At 43.2% G+C, this 21,494-nt stretch overlaps 3 protein-coding genes across 3 annotated transcripts in view; all 3 read left to right on the top strand.

The window, feature by feature from the left end:
- Positions 1-21,494, top strand: part of LOC128153230 (thyroid hormone-inducible hepatic protein-like) — a 56,695-nt gene that overhangs the window by 26,336 nt on the left and 8,865 nt on the right. The gene's annotated exons all lie outside the window — the stretch shown is intronic.
- ALG8 (ALG8 alpha-1,3-glucosyltransferase) lies at positions 3,528-16,314 on the top strand. Its single transcript, XM_052812253.1, has 13 exons — positions 3,528-3,644; positions 4,293-4,371; positions 5,711-5,904; positions 7,248-7,357; positions 8,290-8,357; positions 8,906-9,032; positions 9,639-9,742; positions 9,859-9,979; positions 10,274-10,413; positions 11,232-11,371; positions 13,071-13,168; positions 14,247-14,319; positions 15,671-16,314. Exons 1-13 carry the CDS (start codon positions 3,562-3,564, stop codon positions 15,900-15,902), a joined length of 1,569 nt encoding a protein of 522 aa, XP_052668213.1. The 5' UTR covers positions 3,528-3,561; the 3' UTR covers positions 15,903-16,314.
- On the top strand, positions 17,931-20,704 carry NDUFC2 (NADH:ubiquinone oxidoreductase subunit C2). The gene is made up of 3 exons (XM_052812260.1): positions 17,931-18,144; positions 19,451-19,594; positions 20,503-20,704. Exons 1-3 carry the CDS (start codon positions 18,006-18,008, stop codon positions 20,550-20,552), a joined length of 333 nt encoding a protein of 110 aa, XP_052668220.1. The 5' UTR covers positions 17,931-18,005; the 3' UTR covers positions 20,553-20,704.

The raw sequence follows: 21,494 nt of genomic DNA, 5'->3' as shown, positions 1-21,494 counted from the left end.
GCCCTAGAGGCGTAACTTGCTTTTGTTTACCAGTCAACAGGACTGATGATTCTTCTTCTCAAGAGTTCCTGAATTAAAGAAAAGTGAACATGCACAAAGCCATATTAAGTACAGCACAAACCCACTGCTAGTCATGAAAAGCACTCAGCATTTATTAGCAGTAACACCTAAAAATTATTTCACTGAGTGTAATATTCACTCTCAGAACAAACTAATATTCTTCCTGTAAGGGTGTGAGAACAAGGAAAGGATCTAGTGAAGGTTTTTTCCCTTACAGTTTGAAGGGTGCTTTCTTCCACATCTTGGTGCATAACTCCTGTTCTGATTCTGCCATATGCCTGTCTCCCTCCGCACCTTCGTGTACAAAATGAAGCTAAAAGTCCTGCACTTTTTTCTTGAACGGCCTACATGCTGAGAGAGCCACCGAACAGAGCGATCAGTAGTGTTAGAGCAGAAAAATACCAGAGTTAGGGCAGATGATAAGTTATTAGCTGTAGTCTAATGGGATTTTCAGATATGGGCATGTGCATAGCACAGTGGGATTTCTTATATGACAAAAAGCATCTTAATGGAGTCCAGAAAGAATCACTCACAGATTTCTCTATGTGTTTTTAGACTTGATAGCTTTTAAATATCTAACAATGTCCAGTTATAATGGACTGAAACCATACATAAAGATTAAGATATCTTTGGTTCATGCAGCTGTTAAGGATCGGTAGGAGCTGGTGGGAGGAGTGTTTGTTGCTGCAGGCGGTGGTAGGGAAATAGAATAAATAGGTGAAGGAATTCACATGTTAACAAGAAATCCAGGATTTAGAAGGGAAACAATAAAGAATCTTGATGTGTTCAGGAAAAAAACCAGCAAGATAACAATGGAGAAAAAGATTTTGCTATGGAAGGAGGCTGTGATTAGAATGACTCACCGGTCCTTTCCAGTTTTAATCTCCTATTATGCAACTTAAATATTGGTCACACCAAGAGTTACACTAGTAACTTGTCAGGAGTAGACAGCTTTGCTTCAATTTGCATGTGCTTTAAATCACCAAACATATGCACTGCTGTAGTTACCATATTTTAACTTGGTTGCTGAGTATAAATTGCTGCTTGAGTTCACTGGCAGTAAATACCTGCAATCAATCAGATTTATTCCCAGTCTAGGAAAGGCTGATGGGGTCCATATATAAGGTTGACAGGAGTGATAAATACTGCCTTCAGCCATAGACTGTGGAAAATAAATCTACAATCTTCTGATACTTCACAGATAAATGGAGAAGTTATGAAGAAGACTCCTTTGGGAAATTACATTTTCACCCCATCTCTTTGAATTCGGTGTCACTGCTCAGAATTTCAATATATTTTGAAATATTTAACTGCCATTCTGTAATGACTCCCGTATCCACACACTGATGGACACAAACATGCAGGGTACAAGCAGTGCTAGTATGTGACCCTCCCAATAAGTCTTGTATGTGAATTAGTACAGGCAGTCATGCAGATACTCTGTGCGAGACGGACTGGATCAAGCGTAAGTATGCAGATCATGCTCTCAGATTCAGTTGGGAAAAACACAAGGTAGGGTTTCCCTATGAATTCAGAAAAAAAGGAGCTATAGGGGAGGGCTGTATGGAATAATTCCTTTTCTCTTCCCCCTCTTGGCATTCCCCTCTCTTATTTTCTTGCTCCTACTCCTAACTGTAGGATTTTCCTGTTGACCAGAATTTGGTCCCTAATTCACTAAAAGCCATGCTTTTGAATGAATACTATTTGGAAAGTGTCAAAAGATGGTTTTTATTTCTTATCACTTTCATAGAGAGCCTGTAGGGCTACCACATTTAAAAATCTGGTTGCATTTCTCTGCCTGTAACTCTTTTGTGAACTGTTACTAATATATATTTTAGAAAACAGTAAATAAAATGTGAATGAAGAGGAGATGCTCTGCCTGACATACATTTCTTGAGAAGAAAGCATGCAGCAATGTTTGCTGAATCTGTAGCTTTTCCTCTAAGGATTTTACACAGTGCATCATTGCAATGCTTACCTAGACATCTCCATGGCTGAGAATTGTAGGAAGCTCCCCCAAAATTAGTGCAGTTGTAGAAAACTTGGATGAACAAGCCCTCCTAAATAATCACAACCATTTTAAATGCATTAGCTCATTTACGTTTCAAGCATTTATAAAGAGGATTCATTTCTCCAATGAAAACCCTTCTTAATCTTAATGCTTTACCACTGTTTAACTTGTCTCTAGTCTCAGAGTTTGAATGAACTATAATATATTGCTGCTGTACAGCAAAAAATAAGTTTAACATTATCTATATGATTTCATGCAGCCCTTATGAGGTACTATTGCTAGACAGGTGAAGGTTTGCTGTAAGGAAGCAAAAAGGCATCAGCCTTGCATGCATCCACCCTACAGGCTGGCAATTTCTTCCGGGTATTAAAAAATTGAGCTTTTTCCTCTGAAAGAGCACTTTATCTCTGGAAGCTGACTCAGACACGACTGACACTGGTTGGAGATGGCACCTCCCTCAAGCAGAGCTAAGCTAATTTGAAGTGGCTTCTGCCCAGTGCCAGGCAGCTGTCGGCATGAGAGCTGCCATAAATTCCTCCATGCTCTTCACCCAACATTAACTCACCCACAGACACCGCGTTTCTGGGCACATGAGTGGGCACTGGTCTCTGTCCCAGATGGCCACAGTTAAGCCTGTGCTGATGGCAAGCAGCATGGTGGGCTCCCCAGCACCCTGCCCAACATCACAGAGGGGATGCAAAGGAACATCCAGAGAGAGATCCTAAAAGATTACGCAGATCCAGGGTGAGCTAGAGCCCTCCATCTCTTTAACCATATCACAGGGACAGGGGAGCCTCCTGAAAGAAGCAATGGCTGAAGTTGAGCCCTGTAGGAACAGCATTTCTTGGCTCTAGTAAATACAGAGGAGCATGAAGGGACAGAGTTGGGGCTGCACTAAGGTGATGCCAACCCTGTGTGAGACCAGTAACGATGAACATGGAACTGGCACCACAGCCTGTCTCCTCCTCCTCACTGAGACGCCGGCCACCAGGAGCAGCCCAAGCCCAGGCTGCTACAAATCCAGCCCCACAGCGGTCCTATACCACCCCCCAACACCCCCTACCTCCAGACATGGTCCCACACCCACCTAACCCCACAACACCCAGGACTACCAACCCCCCAACCCCACTGCTGGTCCCACACCACCCGATCTCACATCACCCAGGCCCAACCCCACGTAACCCAGCCCACCACCACCCAACCCCACACCATTCAGGCCCAACACCAGCCCACTCCTGAACCCCAAACCCCAAACCCAAGCCCCCCCTCACGCAGAGCAACCCTCCTCACAGACCACCCGCCCACCGCCGCCTCCCGCGCATGCGCAGTGCTGCGCCCGAGGCCGCGGCTGAGCGGGGGGGGGGGTGAGCGGCGCGGCGCCGCGCATGCGCACTCGCCGCCGTGGGCGGGGCCGTAGCCTTTAAACGTTGCCGGCGGGCCGCCGGCGGTACGGCGCATGCGCGGTGGTTCTGTCAGCTCGGGGGCGCGACATGGCGGCGGCGGGCGGCCGCGGCTGGTTCCGCGCCTTGGCGCTCGGCGTGTCCTTCCTCAAGTGCCTCCTCATCCCCGCCTAGTAAGGAGCTTCCCTGGGGTTGTGTATGCGGGGGGACACGGCCTGTCAGCCCGCCCCGGTTGGCTTCCACCGCCCCTCAGGGCGGCCGGGGATGGGGATGGGGGGGCAGGGGCCGGCGTGGTGCCGCCGTTCCTGAGGGGGCCCTGGTGTCCTGAAGGGCCGTATTTCCTTCGGGCGCTTGTGGGGAGCGGGTTGGTGCTGTCTCCTCGTCCTCTCGGCGGTGGGGAATCGCTTCGAAGTAGTGTTTGAAGGCGCTTACGGCCAATGCTGCTCGGTTGTTCTTCGGGGGAGCTGGGGCGGCTTTAAAACATAAACGCTTTTTTAATTTTAAAAGGCGCTGTAGCTTTTTTCCTCCAGGAAAAAAAAAAAAAATCAAATTGCTATTAAAAAGTCAGTCAGAACGTGGAGTTCTGGCATTACATGTCAGGAAAGGGCGAGCTATAAATAATTCTGGTCCTATAGTCGCCTGTATGTGTCCTTGGCACAAAGTTCATGGAGCATCTTTGTTACTGTTCGAGTTACTTGATCAAAGTCTTGGAAGCTGCCCTAGAGCTGATCATTGTAGGTTTCCTTTTTATCTACCTGTGGTAGTGTGCTCTGAAATGTTTTTCCTTTAAGTATGTGACTCTTAACATAAACCTTCTGTAGTTATTCCACAGATTTTGAAGTACATAGGAATTGGCTTGCCATCACTCACAACTTACCCCTCTCTCAGTGGTACTATGAAGTAAGTATGTGTTTGGGGTTTTTTAGCTGTGTATAAATTACAGGCATATTGGGTATGTCAGCCTATGTGAATGTTAGAGGAGAAAAGCTTTTATTTGCAGAACGTACAACGTCATGGATACTGATGGTTGGCAGCTGTATAGCAGTGGTTCAGAAACATACCAGTCATGATTCGTTGGCTCTGTGTAGCATTTAGTTAAAAAATGAGAAGTGTCCTGGGAAGCTGCTAGTACTTACGAAGGTGAAATGGAAAAGACAATTAAGGCACATGGGTTATTAGAAAGGCTGTGTAACACAGGAGCAAGTTGCATGGTAGTCTTAAATTGCTGCTGTCTTCACTCTTGTCATTAATGATACACAGTTATCATGATAAAGAATGAATCATATAAACGGGTCTATACATTATGAAATCAATCATTGTATTAAAGTTTTGAGCCTCTGCTGGTGTGCTACTAGCATGCATTGATTTTAATTTAGATGAATCACCTTTAAGTTGATGATAGACTCAGCCTACACAATTGGGTTTGAATCTATCTCACAATATCTCCTTGAGTTCTGGGGTAAATATCAGTCTCTAGTACTCTTCCACATAAGTGTCTGGGAACTGTGTATCCAGGACTAAATAATTGGTGCGGCTCAGAACTTTCTGACAGGCTGGTCTAATACTGTAAAAGAAATTCCTGCAGATGCCAGTGTGATCCCAGTGCCAAAGCATAGGATGCCTTTTAGCAGCGTAACGTAAGCATTTGGGAACATGCACGCTGACAAATATACCCCATCTCAACCTGCTCTGTTCCTCCTTCCTCCTCTCCTGTTTCCACAGCTAACAAGTTAATTGTTGGTCAGGGCATAATAATGGTCTGTATGGGAAAAGATCAAATAATACTATTTGATCTTAATAAGGTCTTATTAGAATTAAGACTTGTTGACTAATGAGTAAAAATAATTTTGAGACTGTAGCAAGGCTGATTGTGCTGGTGATTCCTCTAATGTAGACCAATATTCACTGTGAGCTATTTTATTGTAATTTTTTAATATTGGCCTCATTACTGTAAGTTGATATATAAAGAACAGGCAGTTATATACTGGTTAGGTGCAGATACACAAAATGTATGGGACATTTCTTTCTACTAATCAAGAGATGTCCCATCCCTCTACCAGTACTACAGCTCAAGTCATGTTCAGCGTGATACAGCTGGCTACTTCATTGTGAAGTAGTTTCTGTTAAATAGAGGCTACTGAGATAAAATACATCAGCTGATTTACTGTGATGAACTGTACCTGAAGAACTGTAAACAGCATGGATTGTGTTAACCTATTTAATCTTATTTTGTCTTTAGGCAACTTCAGAATGGACCCTGGATTATCCACCATTTTTTGCTTGGTTTGAATATGCGCTTTCGCACATTGCCAAGTACTTTGACCCCAAGATGCTGGTTATCGAAAATCTAAATTACACCAGTCGCGCAACCATCTTCTTCCAAAGATTTTCTGTCATCTTTACAGATATCCTTTTCATATATGCAGTTCGTGAGTAAGTCTTAATATTCTAATTTTAGGGAAAGTGGGTAGTCTTTAATATATGGACCTTTTCTAGAGTAACAACAAATAATTATTTGTATGAATAAGCTTGTAAATGCATGGAAATATCAAAGTTGCTTTAACCTATTCAGGGAGAAATTTGGAACAGACTGCTAAACACAAGATGGCTTGTTCTTGGAGAAGCTATTGCTGTACATGTGATCAGATTTGTACGCATTCAGACATTAGCTGCTGTTTCACATGTTATAGGTGTTTTGTTTCTGTCGCTGGGTTCATTTTGCAGGAGTTGCAAGAGAGCTTGTGTGCACTCAACTGTGTTTTCCTGTTATGTTTCTTATTACTCTGTTGTTCTAGAGTAGAAGCATAAAGGAAACTTGTGACAAAATGCCAGTATCATCAAATATGCAAAGTCGCTCCAGTATTTTTGGTATTCTTGATGATAAACTGATTATTCCAAGTCTAATTTAACAATATTAAGATTGTATGTTTTCAGTGTGCCCTGACTTTGTGAAGAAGTGTTTATCTTACACCTAAAGAGTGTGTGCGGGGCAGATGTTTCGAGAAATATGTTGCCTACCTTAGCGATTTGGCTGTAAACAGTCTTCCCTCATTCTGTTCTGTCTGTGCAAAATTTGGGTAGAAAGCTCTCTTGCACTGTAGCACTACCTATACTTCTTTATTTACTTTATTTGAAATGGGCTAGCTTTGCATTGTGACTTTTTTCCTTTTATTGTTCTGACTCAAAGATGTATGAATGAGATGGCTTTCTTAAAATGGCTCTACTAATAGTATTTCAACACAAATCATCCACAACTTCTTAATCTGATCTAACCTTACCTTCAAAAATAATGTGGACCATATGGCTTCACACCAAGAAGTAATAAGATGTTTCTAACCAACAGAAATCGCTCATAATATTGGGGGGGGGGGGGGGGGCATGAAGAGTTTAATGTTCAACTGAGGGCCCTAAATACAACTTGGTATCTTGTCTCCAGGTGTAGTAATACGTTGTTCATTCACGAGAAGTTGATAGCAAACAGGTTATGACAACTATACTTATTACTGAATGTGAGACTTGAACCTGAGACTAAGTTACTTCACATAAGCTTTAGCATGTGGAACATACTACAGCTACTGAAATTTAAAATGCTTTTTTTACTAAGCTTTATTCATGACACTGTCTTCTCTTGATGAATTTAACAAGAATTTTATCGTTGCCTTCCATCTTAATAAAATAGTTTTCTTCAGGTTAAGTGTACTTCTCAACTCTTAAAAGCAACAATGTTTTTGTTGGCCGTTTCAATTAAGACTTCTGTTTCTTCTGCTCTTGTTCAGGTGCTGCAGATGTGTAGATGGGAAACGAGCTGCAAAGGATATCCTGGAAAAACCAACATTTATTCTTGCTGTTCTGCTCTTGTGGAATTTTGGGTTGTTAATTGTGGATCGTATCCTTTCAAACTGTTGAGCGTTGTATGGTTTGGTTTTTTTTTTAATAACCTGTTATAGCATGTGGTACAAATCTATGAATATTATTACTACTATCACTGCAAGTAATGCTACTGTTTATGTTCCTGGGGTTAGTTGAATAACTTCATGTTTTCATTAGAGTTATTATTTGGCAAAATGGAAATCGTTCAGTTTTTGGTCCAATTTGCCAGAACTGCAGGAGGACCAGTCTGGTAGCAGCATGCCTGTTCCTGCTGGGTGCTCCTCCTCTGCTTGCCTACAGAATTATTAGCAGAGAGCATCTTCTTTCAGGGTGTGGTTCTAAGTTTGTCCCATGGCAAGGAAAATCTTAGCAGCGCATTACGTGGTTAACGTTACATGAGAATTAGCAAGGCTTTTTGAAGAGGATATAAAAATAACTCTGAAAAGTATTGACATAATGTGCATTGACCTAGCTGAGGAGGGAACAAAAGGGGAAAACAACAGTAACTATTTTATAGGAAGAACTAGTTTTTTCTGTCCTGGCCCTTGTTTAAGTTGGCTGCTTACAGGTGGTAGGTGATAAGTGAGGGCTGCTGTCTCCATCCATTAACCAATGTGAGGCAGAAACTAATACTTAAAAGTTCAAAAAGTGGAGAATTAACCTTTTATTTGTTTGGGTTTATATCATACAAGTTGCATGATACATATGTGGTCAGATTGTTATGCTTCATTTCATCAAGATAATGTACTGTCATTAGTAGATTTTGTATCTGTGCTTACAAATATGGTTAAGTAATGACTTCCTGTCTGTGTGGAGTGAATTTAAGGTTATTTTCTTGATTTAAGTTCCATTTTAATTTGAATTTATTGTTTATAAGTTTGGGTCTTCCCCAGAAGACCAAAAGTAGTAAAGAAAGCTTGCTTTATTCCTTTCTTGACTCAAGTTCAGATATTCACTTCCAGTACAATGGCTTCCTGTTTGGGCTGATGCTTCTTTCTGTTGCCCGACTGTGTCAGGTAAACTTGAGTGGCTCTTCTGTTTGTCACTGTATGTATTTTAGGTGCATTAATTAGCTTCACTGAGCTGCTCATATTGAAGGTATTGGGAGCAGCTCAAAGTTGAGGGGTGCTAAGATGGATGTCTAATTATTTGTTTAGTTTGGGGGGAAGAGGAGAACTTGAAACTCACCATAATTGCTTGCTGATGCTGCAGCATTGCATTTCCCCCTGTGAAAGATAAATTCTGTTACAACTCAGCAACGTGGCATGGTTTCCTGCCATCTTTTCTTCTTCCAAGTCACTAGTCCTTAGAAAATGTACCTCTGAAGCTGTGGGGAGGTGAGGCCTATCCCAGTTTTCCAAGTATCATGTGATGACATAGTGTCCTCCTCCATACCTGTTGTGCATAACACTACTGAGTTTGTAATTTGATGTAAACATTCATTTGTTTTTCATGCCTATGATAAATGTTCTGTCACCTTAGGAATAAAATAGAGGACCATTAAAAGTTATTACAAAGGGAGAACAAGTAGAAAAGCTTGGGGTTTGTTTTGTTTTTCCTTTAGAAAAGATACCTGGAGGGTGCTCTTCTTTTTGCTGTTCTTCTGCATTTCAAACATATCTACGTGTATGTGGCCCCAGCATATGGCATTTACTTGCTGCGATCCTATTGTTTTACTGCAAATAATGCAGGTAAGATGGGTTTTTCGTTGCTCACTTTTGGGGGATTGTGTTAATTAGTGGGGTCTGGGGAAGACTGAGACATGCAGATACCATCGGAATGAAACGGCTGTGGGTCAAATGAAAATTCAACTTGGGTAGCAGGGTTGGTAAGATCTTTAAAGATCTTTGAAATTTATTTATTTTTGTAAAATTCATGTTTTGAGGGAGTTCTTTATTAAGAAAAACCAACATGAACAAACTGCAGGTGGCAGTTTGAAGCCATAAGAATTATTCTGGTTATGAAATGATTAGATAGCATCAGAAGCTATTTCAAAGTCCTCCTTTGAGTTTCTCTCCAATTGTTAGCAATGAAAAACATCTTTGATATTCCTCACATTAACAGAGAAGGTGCTTCTCTTGAAAGAGAAAATACTGGAAGTTTGTATAATGGAGGACCTGCAATGTGGAAAAAGTAAATGCAAACTAACTGTTGAAGGAAGCAACTGAATGTATTGACATAAAAGGCTGTATGTTTCTTTTAGATAGGTGCTAGCAATTTGCTATTAGTGTGGAATGTTTTGTCTCCCTCTCCACTTGTAACAGTAACTGCTTTCATAATCTGTTTGCTTCTTGTAGATGGATCCCTGAAGTGGAGAAGTTTCAGCTTGCTTCATGTAACTCTTCTGGGATTGATTGTCTGTCTTGTTTCTGCTCTTTCACTGGGCCCCTTCATAGTATTGGTAATAACCCCCTTTTCACCTGTCATTCCCCCGAACTCTTAGAAAATTGTTATAAAAATATAAACCATGTCTTGTCTAAAGAGACCATTTCTTTCTTTCTTTTTTGTTTTCTGTAGGGACAGCTGCCTCAAGTCATTTCACGGCTTTTTCCTTTCAAGCGAGGCCTCTGCCATGCTTATTGGGCCCCTAACTTCTGGGCTTTGTACAATGCCATGGATAAAGCACTAACAATTTTTGGTACAGTATGCTAATCTTACTATATGGTGCCTAAATGCAGATAGAGCTCTCTGGATTTTAGTCTTCCTTCCCCATTTGAAATTCAGGTAATACATTACATTTTTGGATTGCCTTAAATCACTGATTGTCTACATAATCCAGTGCATGATAAGTTTCCAGCAGTAGGTCAGAAATCAATCTTTCCTCTCTGCTGTCCTTTAGAGAAAGAAAAGACTTGGCCATGTACTTAGTTCAGCTACTTCATTTTCTTCATTAACATTTATCAGTTTGTGCTTTTTTATGTTTTATTTTTAGGTTTAAGGTGTAATTTTCTTGATCCCACAAAAATTCCTAAAGCCTCAATGACAGGAGGGCTGGTTCAAGAATTTCAGCATACTGTCCTCCCTTCTGTGACTCCACTGGCAACGTTAATCTGTACTTTCATATCTATATTGGTAAGAACAAATAATATTTTTTGGAAACCTGATGTGTTTTGTCCCCTGTAGATTTTATTTGATTAGCATGCACTTCACATGAATTTTAATTCCAGGGCAACAAATAAGTTTTCTTTAAAAACAAAACCAATTATTAGGATAAATGTGGAATTAATATCTTTCTTGACACACTATATTACTTTCTTCAAGTATGGCTAAAAACATGGCCTGTGTCACCTCTAGAAGAGTTAAGAGATTAAAAGCAGTCTTGGATCAAAACCACTGTGCATGCTGAGCTAGTAGTAACCTTTTGTAATAAGTGAGTTGAACTAAGATGCGAGTAGAGATACCGATGGAACTGTTTGGGCAGCTTACGGTGTTCCTAACACCATAAGCTACAGGTAAGCATAGTGTTCTTCATGTGACAAGCAAAGAATTGAAGGTTCAATAAGTAATTACTTGGATACAGAGTCTTTCTCTAATGAGCACCTAGCCTTTAACTGGAAATCTTTGTTTCAACACCTTTATGTAGTAACTTCGATAAAATGAGTTTGGTGGCTTAGATTCAAAGACAGTTCTTGCAACACAAATAACAGGGAGTTGGCTGTAGTCTTTCAGTGTACTTTTTCCCTCCTGTTATACTGATGAAGTCCTTAAGGCTCTACTCGTACATCCAGAGAGATTCAGTTCCTCCAGTGCTATATAATGCTTGTGCCACACAAGCACAACCTGGGTGTAGTGGTGTTTATTAACATTGAAAAAACTCTCATTGGACAATGGCTTGTGTTCAGGATTGCCAGACTTTTCACTGAAGTCCTGTTTTTGCCTGTTGTTTCTAGCCCTCTGTTTTCTGTCTTTGGTTTAAACCTCAAGGGCCCAGAGGCTTTCTGCAGTGCCTTGTTCTTTGTGCGTTGAGCTCCTTCATGTTTGGCTGGCACGTGCATGAAAAAGCAATACTCCTTGCTATTCTGCCTTTAAGGTAAGTGAATTTTGTACATAGTAGTTGGCCAAACTGAACCTGCAGCCACTTGTTGAGGAATCATCAAATAGGATCGCTTTGTTTTCAGTATATTTCAGAAAATGAACACATTTATAGAATGCCTTAAGCTGTAAAGTTTTAGTGCCCTTCAAGTAGATTAATTTCAGGCACAATAACATGTGGACGCCTTAGCAATAGAATGTGCTGGTGCTAGTATAGCATATGTAGGAAACTGGTGCTGTGTTAAACAAATAGTATCTTTTATGACATACTAACACTGGCATATACTTTACAATAGTTTGCATAGACAGAAGCTTTAAGTAGAGCTTTATTGGTAGTAGCCAATTCCTGTATCAGCTCTGTGGGGCACAGCAAAGCTTTGTACTAACTTATGGATGATCGGAAGAACAGAAGCGTATGGTGCTGGGATGATTAAGTAATCAGTTTAGGAGTCTGACACGCAGGCCTTCCCACTGCATACTCTTTTGTGTCTCTTTGAATGCTGAGTTGTGTTAAGATGCATAGTATACAGAAAATCTCTGTTTTGATTCAGATGCTTGATGGCTTTTAGAATAATGCAAAAAAAAAAAAATCCCAAAACAAAAACCAAAACAAACTGTGCTTGTGAAAGAATGGGGTTCAGACTTTAGGCTGCATGTGGACCCACAGCTCTTAAAAGAATTCATTTAGCTTCCCCTTGAAGCTTCCTTTTCTGAGTGACAGCTTGGGAGCACGCTTGATAAAACATTTCACCCATGTGACATGGTGGACAAAAGCAGGCTGCTTTCTTAGGCCTTTTCCTTCCCCCACTGTTATTACTGCATTTCTGCAGTACATTCATAACACCCAAAAAGTCCAAGACCTATTCGTTTTGTGTCTTGTGACTTTGCCTTTTGAAAGAGAAAAATTAATTGGCTTGCAGCATTTGACACTGCTGTCATACTCAAGCTTGGCAAGTGTTTGTAGTTGATTTAGTTCTTTTTCTCTCTGAATAGTTAAGTTTAGAGATCTATTCTGGCAGGGACAAATATAAAAATACTGTAGCCTTTTAGCTGCTGGGCAGTTCAAGCCTTGATGAGTGCTGTGGTTCATATTTAAAAAGCTACGTAGATTGTTCAGGAGCCAACTGAGGAAAGGGACCTTCTGCACTATGCTTGACAAGAACAATGCACAGTTTCTACTAAAAGGACTTTATGCCTGATTTAGGGTAGAAGCGAGGCTATAGTTCATAAGCTGCCTGACCAATATTGCTACAAACTGTATTTTCCTTGTTCTTTTAAGTCCTTGAGACTTAGTGATGTTTAAACTCTTGAAGTGAGACTTGTGAGAGGTGGGGAATTGGCATTGGAAAAACAAAAGGAAGGAGGCGAAGCAGGGATGACAATGTTGGCAACCAGCTGGCAAAGGAAAAAGACCATTTGTAGAAAACTCCAGGCCCTTCTGATGTGTGTGTTCAGTGGGTGTGTGGCTTTCTGTTGGGAGGGTTTCCTGGCTGATTTTTCTCCTGCATTTTTTATCTCTGAGGCCACATGACATGGAAGCAGGAAACTTCACCACAGGTCCAGTGTTTGGAGGGACTGGTGTGCTATGAAACTCTATCTGACCTGTTCTTCAGTCTCTTGTGAATTGTGTAGTGTTTTGCTGAAATTAAGTTTCTTTGCTAAAAGACAAAAGCATAACAAATTCTTGTCATTTTTAGCTTGTTGTCTGTTCAGAGAGCGAAGGATGCTGGCATCTACTTGATTCTGACAACAACAGGGCATTTCTCACTTTTCCCGTTGCTGTTCACGCCACCAGGTAAAGTGTTTTCCTTCTTTCTGTCCTTTCATCTTGCTGCTTTGGGGTTTTTCCCAGAGATGACGTGCAGGTAATTGGTTTGGATTATTTTATGTAATACGTTGGAAGTTGCAAGAGGCTGTATGTCAGCCTGTTTCCATAAATACAAACTCTCAATTAGTGAAAAGAAATGTTGGTTTAAGCAGCTGTGGAAGATGCACAGGGTTTAAGTTTGAAAGAGAGATGGGAAATTGTCATAGTCAATATTTGTTATCCCTCATTCTGCCACAGTTCTAGAAAATTCCCCCTGTCTAACATAACCATGTGAAGCAAAAGTGATAAAGACAATCTGAAACCACAAACTTGGCAGCTGCTACGTCATGCTGTTGGTAATGTGCTTAAACTAAAAAAAAACCACGCAGCAGCATCAGTTAAATGAAGTATGTGTAGGGACAGATTTGTCTTTGTGACCAAAAGCTGTTCCTTCCTTCCTTCCTCCCCCTCCTCCCCTTTCAATTAATTAAGAGTCTGTTTGCTTCACTTAAACCCTAGGCCATCATAGCCACAACAAGGCTATGACACTGTATTGATTGTCATCCTTCTGGGAGAGTTCAAATCCAGACACTCATGCCCTTCTGGTCTGATAATGCTGCTTATTTGCAACAGTGAAGCTGCTGCCTTTAGAAATGAGAAACTTCTGCCTTCTCTATTACTTAATTTTTATCTAGCCTGCAGCCTAGAACTAGATAGCATTGATTTGGCTGTCACTTTTGTTTTAAGCTTCCCAGTGATTTCTGATTTCTTTTGAATAGAAAAACCTTATTTGCAGTGCTATCTTAAATTGTAATTATAATTAGTGTGTTCAGTATATTTATAGATAATTGAAGCAAGTGTATTGCAAATGCTTGGCATTTGCTTTAGTAAATATCTATGCTTATTTTTACATGTCCTAAGCAGTAAAACTTTTAGTTCTGTTTGGAGAAAATAATTAAGTTGGACAATGCAAGTGTGACTAGTAGGATTTAAAGATACTGCAATTTATGTGGCAAAAGGATTTTATAATTAATTTTGAAAGTGTGTTATGTTCCTTGTATTTCAGAACTTCCAATTAAAATACTGCTTATGCTGCTGTTTACTGTTTATAGCTTCTCTTCGCTGAAATCTCTATTCAGGTAATTAAAGAAATTTGTTCCCAATGCCAAGAACAAAACCATTTCTTCTGTCTACTGGGAATGGTGGTGTTGTAAGGGACAAACAGCACAGAAAACCAATGCTGAAGTATCAAACTGAAGTGTTACTAGTCAAAAGATGCTGCTGTCTCTGTTCTCAGGAGGCAAGGCTTAAGTTAGGATTATTATAGCTTATCCTTGTTAGGTTTGAGTTGTGACAGCTGCTCAGTTAGTCCCTGCAGGCTGTAGATCCCCACCTGCTTGATGTGCTGTTCAAGCACAAAGTTGTAGTGCTGTGGCCTGTGAGGATTTAATTCAATATTGGAGCAGTTACTACAGTGAGTTACCTGGAGACTGTTTACCAGAAGTTATAAATATTACTGTCTTTTTTTTGCAGTAGTGCTTAGTATTTTAATGTGTGGAAGGGACAGGTTATAAATAACATACACTTAGAAGCTGTAACTTGTCAACATCCCCTGCAAAAACTTGGTTGACAGAACATGTAATTGCCCAAACTGTCCTGTGTATTTTTACAGGCTGTTGATCTGTTACCCACTTGACCAAAGATAGCACTTATCCTTATAACCCCTGTAGTCTCCACTTTCCTATTTCCCAAACTTTTCATGGCAAAACCAAGCTGTACTGAAGGATGTCAGAAATGCTATAAGCCTGTATTCAGTACTTCAGTTACCTGCTTTTTGTAGGTGATCCTCTTTCAGATTGCTTTTCCCCCCTTAGTATTCCAGAAATCAACCATTCTGTCTCAAGAGTTCTAACTAAAAACCACTGCAGGAGCTTAGTTTCTGTCTAGAGATGGAGCTTTTGCAAATTTCTTGTTCCTAACTTTCTCAAACAAATTCCTTCCAGAAGAACATGAATTCCCCTGTAAACTACCTGTAGGCAAAGCCCTACCACCAATGTCCTTTGCAAGAGAGATTGGCTCATAGTACATACTACAGAAAGCTTGAGGGAAGAGGTTAAGATAAATCTGACATTTCCAGTCTTTGGACATCGAACAGCTTTGGTGGAACAAGTGTGTGTGTGAAGGTCTCTTTTCAGTTGTTCACTGAAATGATGTGAAGTGAAGCAGAGCAGCTGATGAGATTTCTACTTAGACTCCAAGGCATCTTGGAACCTGGTGTAAAAGCCACGTGATAAGGAAATTAGCTGTACTCTGTTACCACGCTGGGTTTTTTCCTACTGAAACTTTAAATTGTTATTTAAAGCCTTATTGTGAACTAATGGGGGATATTTTTTGCACTGGTCACCAGTGATAGGTGAAAAATGGAATAGTTGGTTTTAGTTACCATCATGTATTTTAACACGGTTTTTTTTTTTTTAATTCCTCTGACAGGAGAGAGAGGCCTCTCCTTAACTGGCTTGAGACCATCTACCTCGTCCAACTCGTGCCTTTGGAAATCTTCTGTGAAATTATATTTCCTCTGACCCCCTGGAAACGGCACTTTCCTTTCATCCCTCTGTTGCTGACCTCTGTGTACTGCGCTCTGGGTGTCACATACGCCTGGCTGAAACTCTATGTCTCTGTCCTGACTGAACGAATTTCTGTTAGACAAAAGGCCGAGTAAAGCCGTGGTGTTGGGACCAGTCCCGGGTTTGAGGGGATTATCGGGCACTGTGAGGGGTTGTCACAAGGACATACAACTCTTGATAAAACACAGCATACGTGTGCCATCGTCACGAGGGGAGTTTTTCTTCCAACACTTCTGTACTGCCCAACGAGGATACCTCTGATCAGAAGCGCTCGTCACAGTAACATGGGGCGTGGTGAGATGCCACTTGCCGTGGGTAAACTGTGAAGCTTAACGAGGTCCAGACTTCTGTCCTGAGGAAAACCTGCCCAGCTTTCCCAGTACTGTTTATATTTGAATAAAAATCGCTGTGGCACATTACAAGGGATCATTGCTGTGTAGAAGAGAGCATTGTAACTGCTTTCTGTGGAATATGTAAATTAAAAACTTGATATTTTTGTTTTGAGCATTTCTTGTGGGTTGTTTTATCTCATGTTGAAGCCCTGCTTTTTGAGGGACACCCACACAAGTGTCCAGCTAGAAACTTGTCCTGTGGTGCTTTGTCAGACCCTTGAGCTGTGTCCCTTTTGATCTCCTTCTTTCATACAATCTTTGCAAAGAGGTTTTAATATTCTTCCAACACGTATTTTTGTAGACCAGATTACCAGATTGAGGCATGCTTCTGAAATGAGGAAATTTTTTAATGCCATTAAGTGTATGAGATAATGTGGCTGGATAATCATATTTATTTGCAATTCATGTAAACCTCTGCAACTGTGGCAAAAGACCATGTGTCCACAGTTCCTCTAGTAAACTGAGGAGGAAGGATATCGTGTTCTGCCTCAGCAGAATCACATACCCTTAAGACGGCAGTTACCTACAGCTTGATGCAGTTCATCATTGTACTTTTTAAAACCCTATGGAACGGTCCCTAAACGATTTTGCTCTAGAAATGGGGGTCTGGTTTGGAGCCCAGTGCTGACACATGAAACTGGGAGGGGAGAGGGGATGGATTTTTTTTTTTTTTTTTTTTTTTTCCAGCAGTTCTTGAACTTTCTTCCGTGTTAGTTGAAGAATGTGACACCCCCCCCTCAGAGGGGACAGCCCATGGGATGGCTACAGTCTGTGTGTCCTTTGAATATTTTGAATGTCAAGAGTGTGGCTCTTGTTAGGACGGTGGGTGGGTAGTAGAGCAGTTGCTGTGGCCGTTTGCATAAGCACAAAGCTTGTATATTTAAACTTTTCACAGCCAGCGAGCTCACTTTCAGACTTTTTTCACTCTGTTTTTCATTACTTTCTCATAGTTACTGCTTTTATTTAATGCATTAGCTACTTTGCCATGCTCTTTTTAGCTGCTGTGACTGCTGGCAGTGCCTTGGTACAGCTTCCACCTCTATTCTACCTTCGATCTAAGCCTCAAAGCTCTGGGCAGGGTTGGACACCCATAATGCTCGTATTTATCTGTCTATAGGTGCCATCCTGCGCAGGGGAATGGTAATATCCTGACAAAAACATCTCCGTGCTCTTCTCCAGCAGCGCCTTTGCAAGTCGAGCCGAAATCCTCCAAGGACTCCCGCCTCAACTTCGGCATCTCCCGCTAAGGAGCGGTGACAGCCCAACCTCCTCCTGTGTGGAGAAAAGCTAAATAATAATTTTTTTTAGGAAAGAGGCTGGGAATCCTTTGGGACCCGTGATGTGTTCAAAGGGGGGGTTTTAATGGTTATGTCAATCCTGGTACTGTTACACTGGGTTTAATGTGATTTTGTAGTAATTAAAAAAGAATAACAACGCGGTAGGTGTTAGTCTTTAATCTGTTGGCAGGAAGAGCTCTGAAAAGGAATTGGTTTTGATCTTAGGGTTTAATTAAAACCCTAATTTAATGACAGACCGGCCTCCCTGGCACTGCGCAGCCAGTGGGGCCGAGCCGCTTCACCCAGCGGTCTCAGGACTGCGGGAACCCCCGCCCGATCCCCGGCAACGCCGGCCGACCTGGAGGGTGGGTTTGTGGGCTGGGGGTGGTTTGGGGGTTTGGTTTTTTTTTTTGGTGAAATACCTAAAAGCGGGGCAGGGCGGCGGAACCCGAGTGCGCGGCGGCGGCGGCGGCGGAGGGAACGCGCTGCCGCACCGCTCCGACCGGTCACCTTCGGCGGGCCGGCCGCCATGGTGTTCCTCCCGGACGAGTCGCGGTCGCTGCCGCCGCCTCCCCTCGTCAATAAGGGCTCGATCTGGCTGGGTTTCACCGGCTGGGTCGCGGCAATGCTGGACAACGGCTTCAACCACCGTCCCGTCCTCCGATCCGGTGCGGCGGGGCTGGGAGGGAGGTGGGAATGGCGGGAGGGGAGGGCGGGAAGCGCTGAGGTGAGGGGCTGGGTGGGAGGGGGATATGTGGGGTTTTGGGGTGATTCGGTGGGATATGGAGGCGGGGAGGGAAGAGGAGGTAGCTCTGAGGTGAGGGGATTTGGGGGGGGCAAGCTGGGGAAGGGGGTAGGTGGGATTTGGGGTGACTGTGAGGGATGGAGGGGTGGGAGTGAAGGGGAGGGGGCCCTGAGGTGAGGGGATGGGGGGGTTAGAGGGGTTTGGGGGGGCTGGGGACGGGCGTGTGTGGGATTTGGGGTGACTGTGAGGGATACAGGAGCAGGGGAGGGGGCCCTGGGGTGAAGGAATGGGGGGGGGGGAAGGGAGTGCTCTGTGGGATTTGGGGTGACTGTGAGGGATACAGGAGCGGGGAGAAGGGGAGGCGGCCCTGGGGTGAGGGGATGGAAGGGATGGGAGGGGGAAAGGGGGTGCTCTGTGGGATTTTGGGGTGACTGTGAGGGATACAAGGAGAGGGGGCCCTGGGGTGAGGGGCTGGAAGGGATGGTGGGGGGTGCTCTGTGGGATTTTGGGGTGACTCTGTGAGGGATACAAGGAGAGGGGGCCCTGGGGTGAGGGGCTGGAAGGGATGGTGGGGGGTGCTCTGTGGGATTTTGGGGTGACTCTGTGAGGGATACAAGGAGAGGGGGCCCTGGGGTGAGGGGATGGAAGGGATGGGGGGGGGAAAGGGGGTGCTCTGTGGGATTTTGGGGTGACTCTGTGAGGGATACAAGGAGAGGGGGCCCTGGGGTGAGGGGATGGAAGGGATGGGGGGGAAGGGGGTGCTCTGGGATTTTGGGGTGACTCTGTGAGGGATACAAGGAGAGGGGGCCCTGGGGTGAGGGGATGGAAGGGATGGGGGGGGGAAAGGGGGTGCTCTGTGGGATTTTGGGGTGACTCTGTGAGGGATACAAGGAGAGGGGGCCCTGGGGTGAGGGGTCTGTTGGCGGGGGCAGATGGGAGGTAATCGGAGGGGGCTGGGGAAGGGGCATCGTATGGGGGTGGAGGGGATTTGGGGTGACTCTCTGAGGGATATGGGGGGGCGGGAGCCCAGAGGAAAGGGGGGGTCTCTCTGGGGGGCCTGCAGGTGAGGGTGCTGTAGGGACCTGGGGGGGCCGACCATGGGGGTGAAGCGAGGAGAAAGGAGCTGGGGTGTGTGGGGCCAAAGTGTCGGGGGGGCTGGGGAAAGCGGGGGGCCCGTCTGGGGCTGGGAGATGGGCTGAGACAGGGGGACACTCCTCCCGCTGCTGCAGGTGTTCACCGCCAGATCCTCTTCGCTACCGTGGGATGGTTTGTTGGCTATTACCTTGTTAAACGTATGGAGTACGTACATGCCAAACAGGACAGAGAGTTGTTTGAGTACGTCAGGCACCACCCGGAAGACTTTAAGGCAGCAGGTATTATGAGTTGGTGTTTTAAGAAAGACCTCAGCCTGCCATAACGTACCGGTTAACAAGTGCTAATGTATGTAAAGATGTTGCTAGGCTGCTTGCAGAATCTGGTCTTTTCTGGCAAGCTGTGCTGACTGCTAACTCTTTCCTGCTTACTCACAATCTAAATTGCAACAGTATTAAGGATTTTATGATAAGAAAATAGTTATTTTTACTGAGCCGATCAGCTGCCTTGATGACCAACTCTTCCTCCTAGAAGCTTTTTTTAATATAAAGATGGCAGAGACAAAAAATAAGTACAGACTAAACTTGTGCCGCGAAGGAAAAACAAAGAAACTAATGATAATTAGAAAACGTGGGGTTTATTCTTGTAAAATGACAATTTTACTGTTTGTTCTTGTAAAATTGCGGTGCGTTGTCGATTTAAAAACGGTGTGATGAATATTCAGAAAATAAGCAGAGCAGGTGAAAAAAGAATAAATAGAAATGTCAGGAACCATGAAGCCGCGTTGGCTCTTGCTGGCTTAGAGCCTTGGTGAAGAACAGCATTTTACTAAATGTAGTCACTAAGCCCAGCAATGCAATGGCAAATTGTGATGAAAATTGTCTGTTTTCTAATAAAATACAGTTAGGTGGCTCTGGCTGTTGGATAGTAATCCACATCATCCCATGTTGGGAGGAATACGTAGAAATAAAGAACTGTTAATATTGAGATCTCTTCGCAGGGATCTGTGGGGGGCTGTATGGAAAAGAAGTTAAGTATTCAGTTTATGCTGCAAGTGAATAGTGCGCTGTTGGTAGCAAAAAGCAGATCTTGGTGGCTTTGTTAAACTTAAGACTTAATATTAAAAATCTTCAGAATTGATCTCAAATGCTGATTAGGTTTTCGCAACTCTACCCATTGCCTTTTGTAGAAAAGAAAAGAATAGGAGAGCTTTTGGAGGATTTCCACCCAGTTCGCTGAGGATTTCTCCAGCGGCGATGTGTCGCAGGGTGCACCTACTGAACTAATTCTGTACCGAGAACTTCAGCGGGCTGGCTGTAACTGTTCAACCGTCCATGGCTTGGAAAATGAACCATTACTTGTTTTCATGTAATAAAACCTATGATTAAATACTTAGTGTTTAATTATTTGTTCTGCTGTTCCATTATGGTGTATCAATATATAGGTGACCGGTGTTTGTAATATGATAATAACTTTGATTCACCCCTTTTTCAGTTATTTTATTTTAATTGTGAAAAGGGAAGATTGTTCATGCAGTATATATCTTACAAAAACCCCAGAAAGTAGTTCTAAAAATTCCTCCTTTTTATTTCTCATTGACGTTTTTCCTAACCCTTCAACATGCTCTGGACCAGCCCCTGTAGACACTGTAGCTGAAGTCTTGCTGTGAAATTAATTCTGTCCCGCTAGTGAAAGTAGATGCTCTCCTTAATTAATTCCCTCTCTATATTTTGCATTCTCATGTTACTTTTCCTTTGCTGGGGATGAGGATTCAACCTTTCTACTTTCTCACTTGGTTGTTAGCTCCCGAATCCACATACTGAACCCAAACGTGTTCCAGACACACTGAGGATCTGCAGCAATTCTGAATTTCACTGCAGAGTGCTCGGCACCTCTGGAGCTCGACGCACTTGCAGTTGAGGCTGCTCCAGTTATGAATGATTTTTATGAAATTACCAGTCCTCTCCGCTGTTTTTCAGCACCTGCCTTGGCTTCCTCCTGCGCTGCCACGTTCCCCGTGTGCGCTTGGTGTGACTTTCTGCTCTGTGCGGTGTCTCAAAGCGCTTTCTCCAGCTCCTCTTCCCCGGGGAAACCGCTCGCCGTGCTCTGGGTGCCATTGCCTCACCCCTGCCTCCAGCCTGGTGCCGCGCCGAGGTATGGGACGGTGGGGGTCCCTCTCCT

Source organism: Harpia harpyja, chromosome 17 (genome assembly GCF_026419915.1).
Source record: "Harpia harpyja isolate bHarHar1 chromosome 17, bHarHar1 primary haplotype, whole genome shotgun sequence".
In the NCBI taxonomy this organism is placed as follows: domain Eukaryota; kingdom Metazoa; phylum Chordata; class Aves; order Accipitriformes; family Accipitridae; genus Harpia; species Harpia harpyja.
The sequence above is the reverse complement of the archived record's forward strand: the minus strand, read 5'-3'. Positions and strand labels throughout refer to the sequence as shown.

Bases quoted from the DNA above. Each gene is read 5' to 3' on its own strand.
- ALG8 (XM_052812253.1), top strand. From the start codon at position 3,562: ATGGCGGCGGCGGGCGGCCGCGGCTGGTTCCGCGCCTTGGCGCTCGGC. The intron at 9,743-9,858 runs GTAATAACCCCC...TGTTTTCTGTAG, and splicing joins TGGGCCCCTTCATAGTATTG to GGACAGCTGCCTCAAGTCAT. The intron at 11,372-13,070 runs GTAAGTGAATTT...TGTCATTTTTAG, and splicing joins CTTGCTATTCTGCCTTTAAG to CTTGTTGTCTGTTCAGAGAG.
- NDUFC2 (XM_052812260.1), top strand. From the start codon at position 18,006: ATGGTGTTCCTCCCGGACGAGTCGCGGTCGCTGCCGCCGCCTCCCCTC. The intron at 18,145-19,450 runs GTGCGGCGGGGC...CCGCTGCTGCAG, and splicing joins CCGTCCCGTCCTCCGATCCG to GTGTTCACCGCCAGATCCTC. The intron at 19,595-20,502 runs GTATTATGAGTT...TGCCTTTTGTAG, and splicing joins GGAAGACTTTAAGGCAGCAG to AAAAGAAAAGAATAGGAGAG.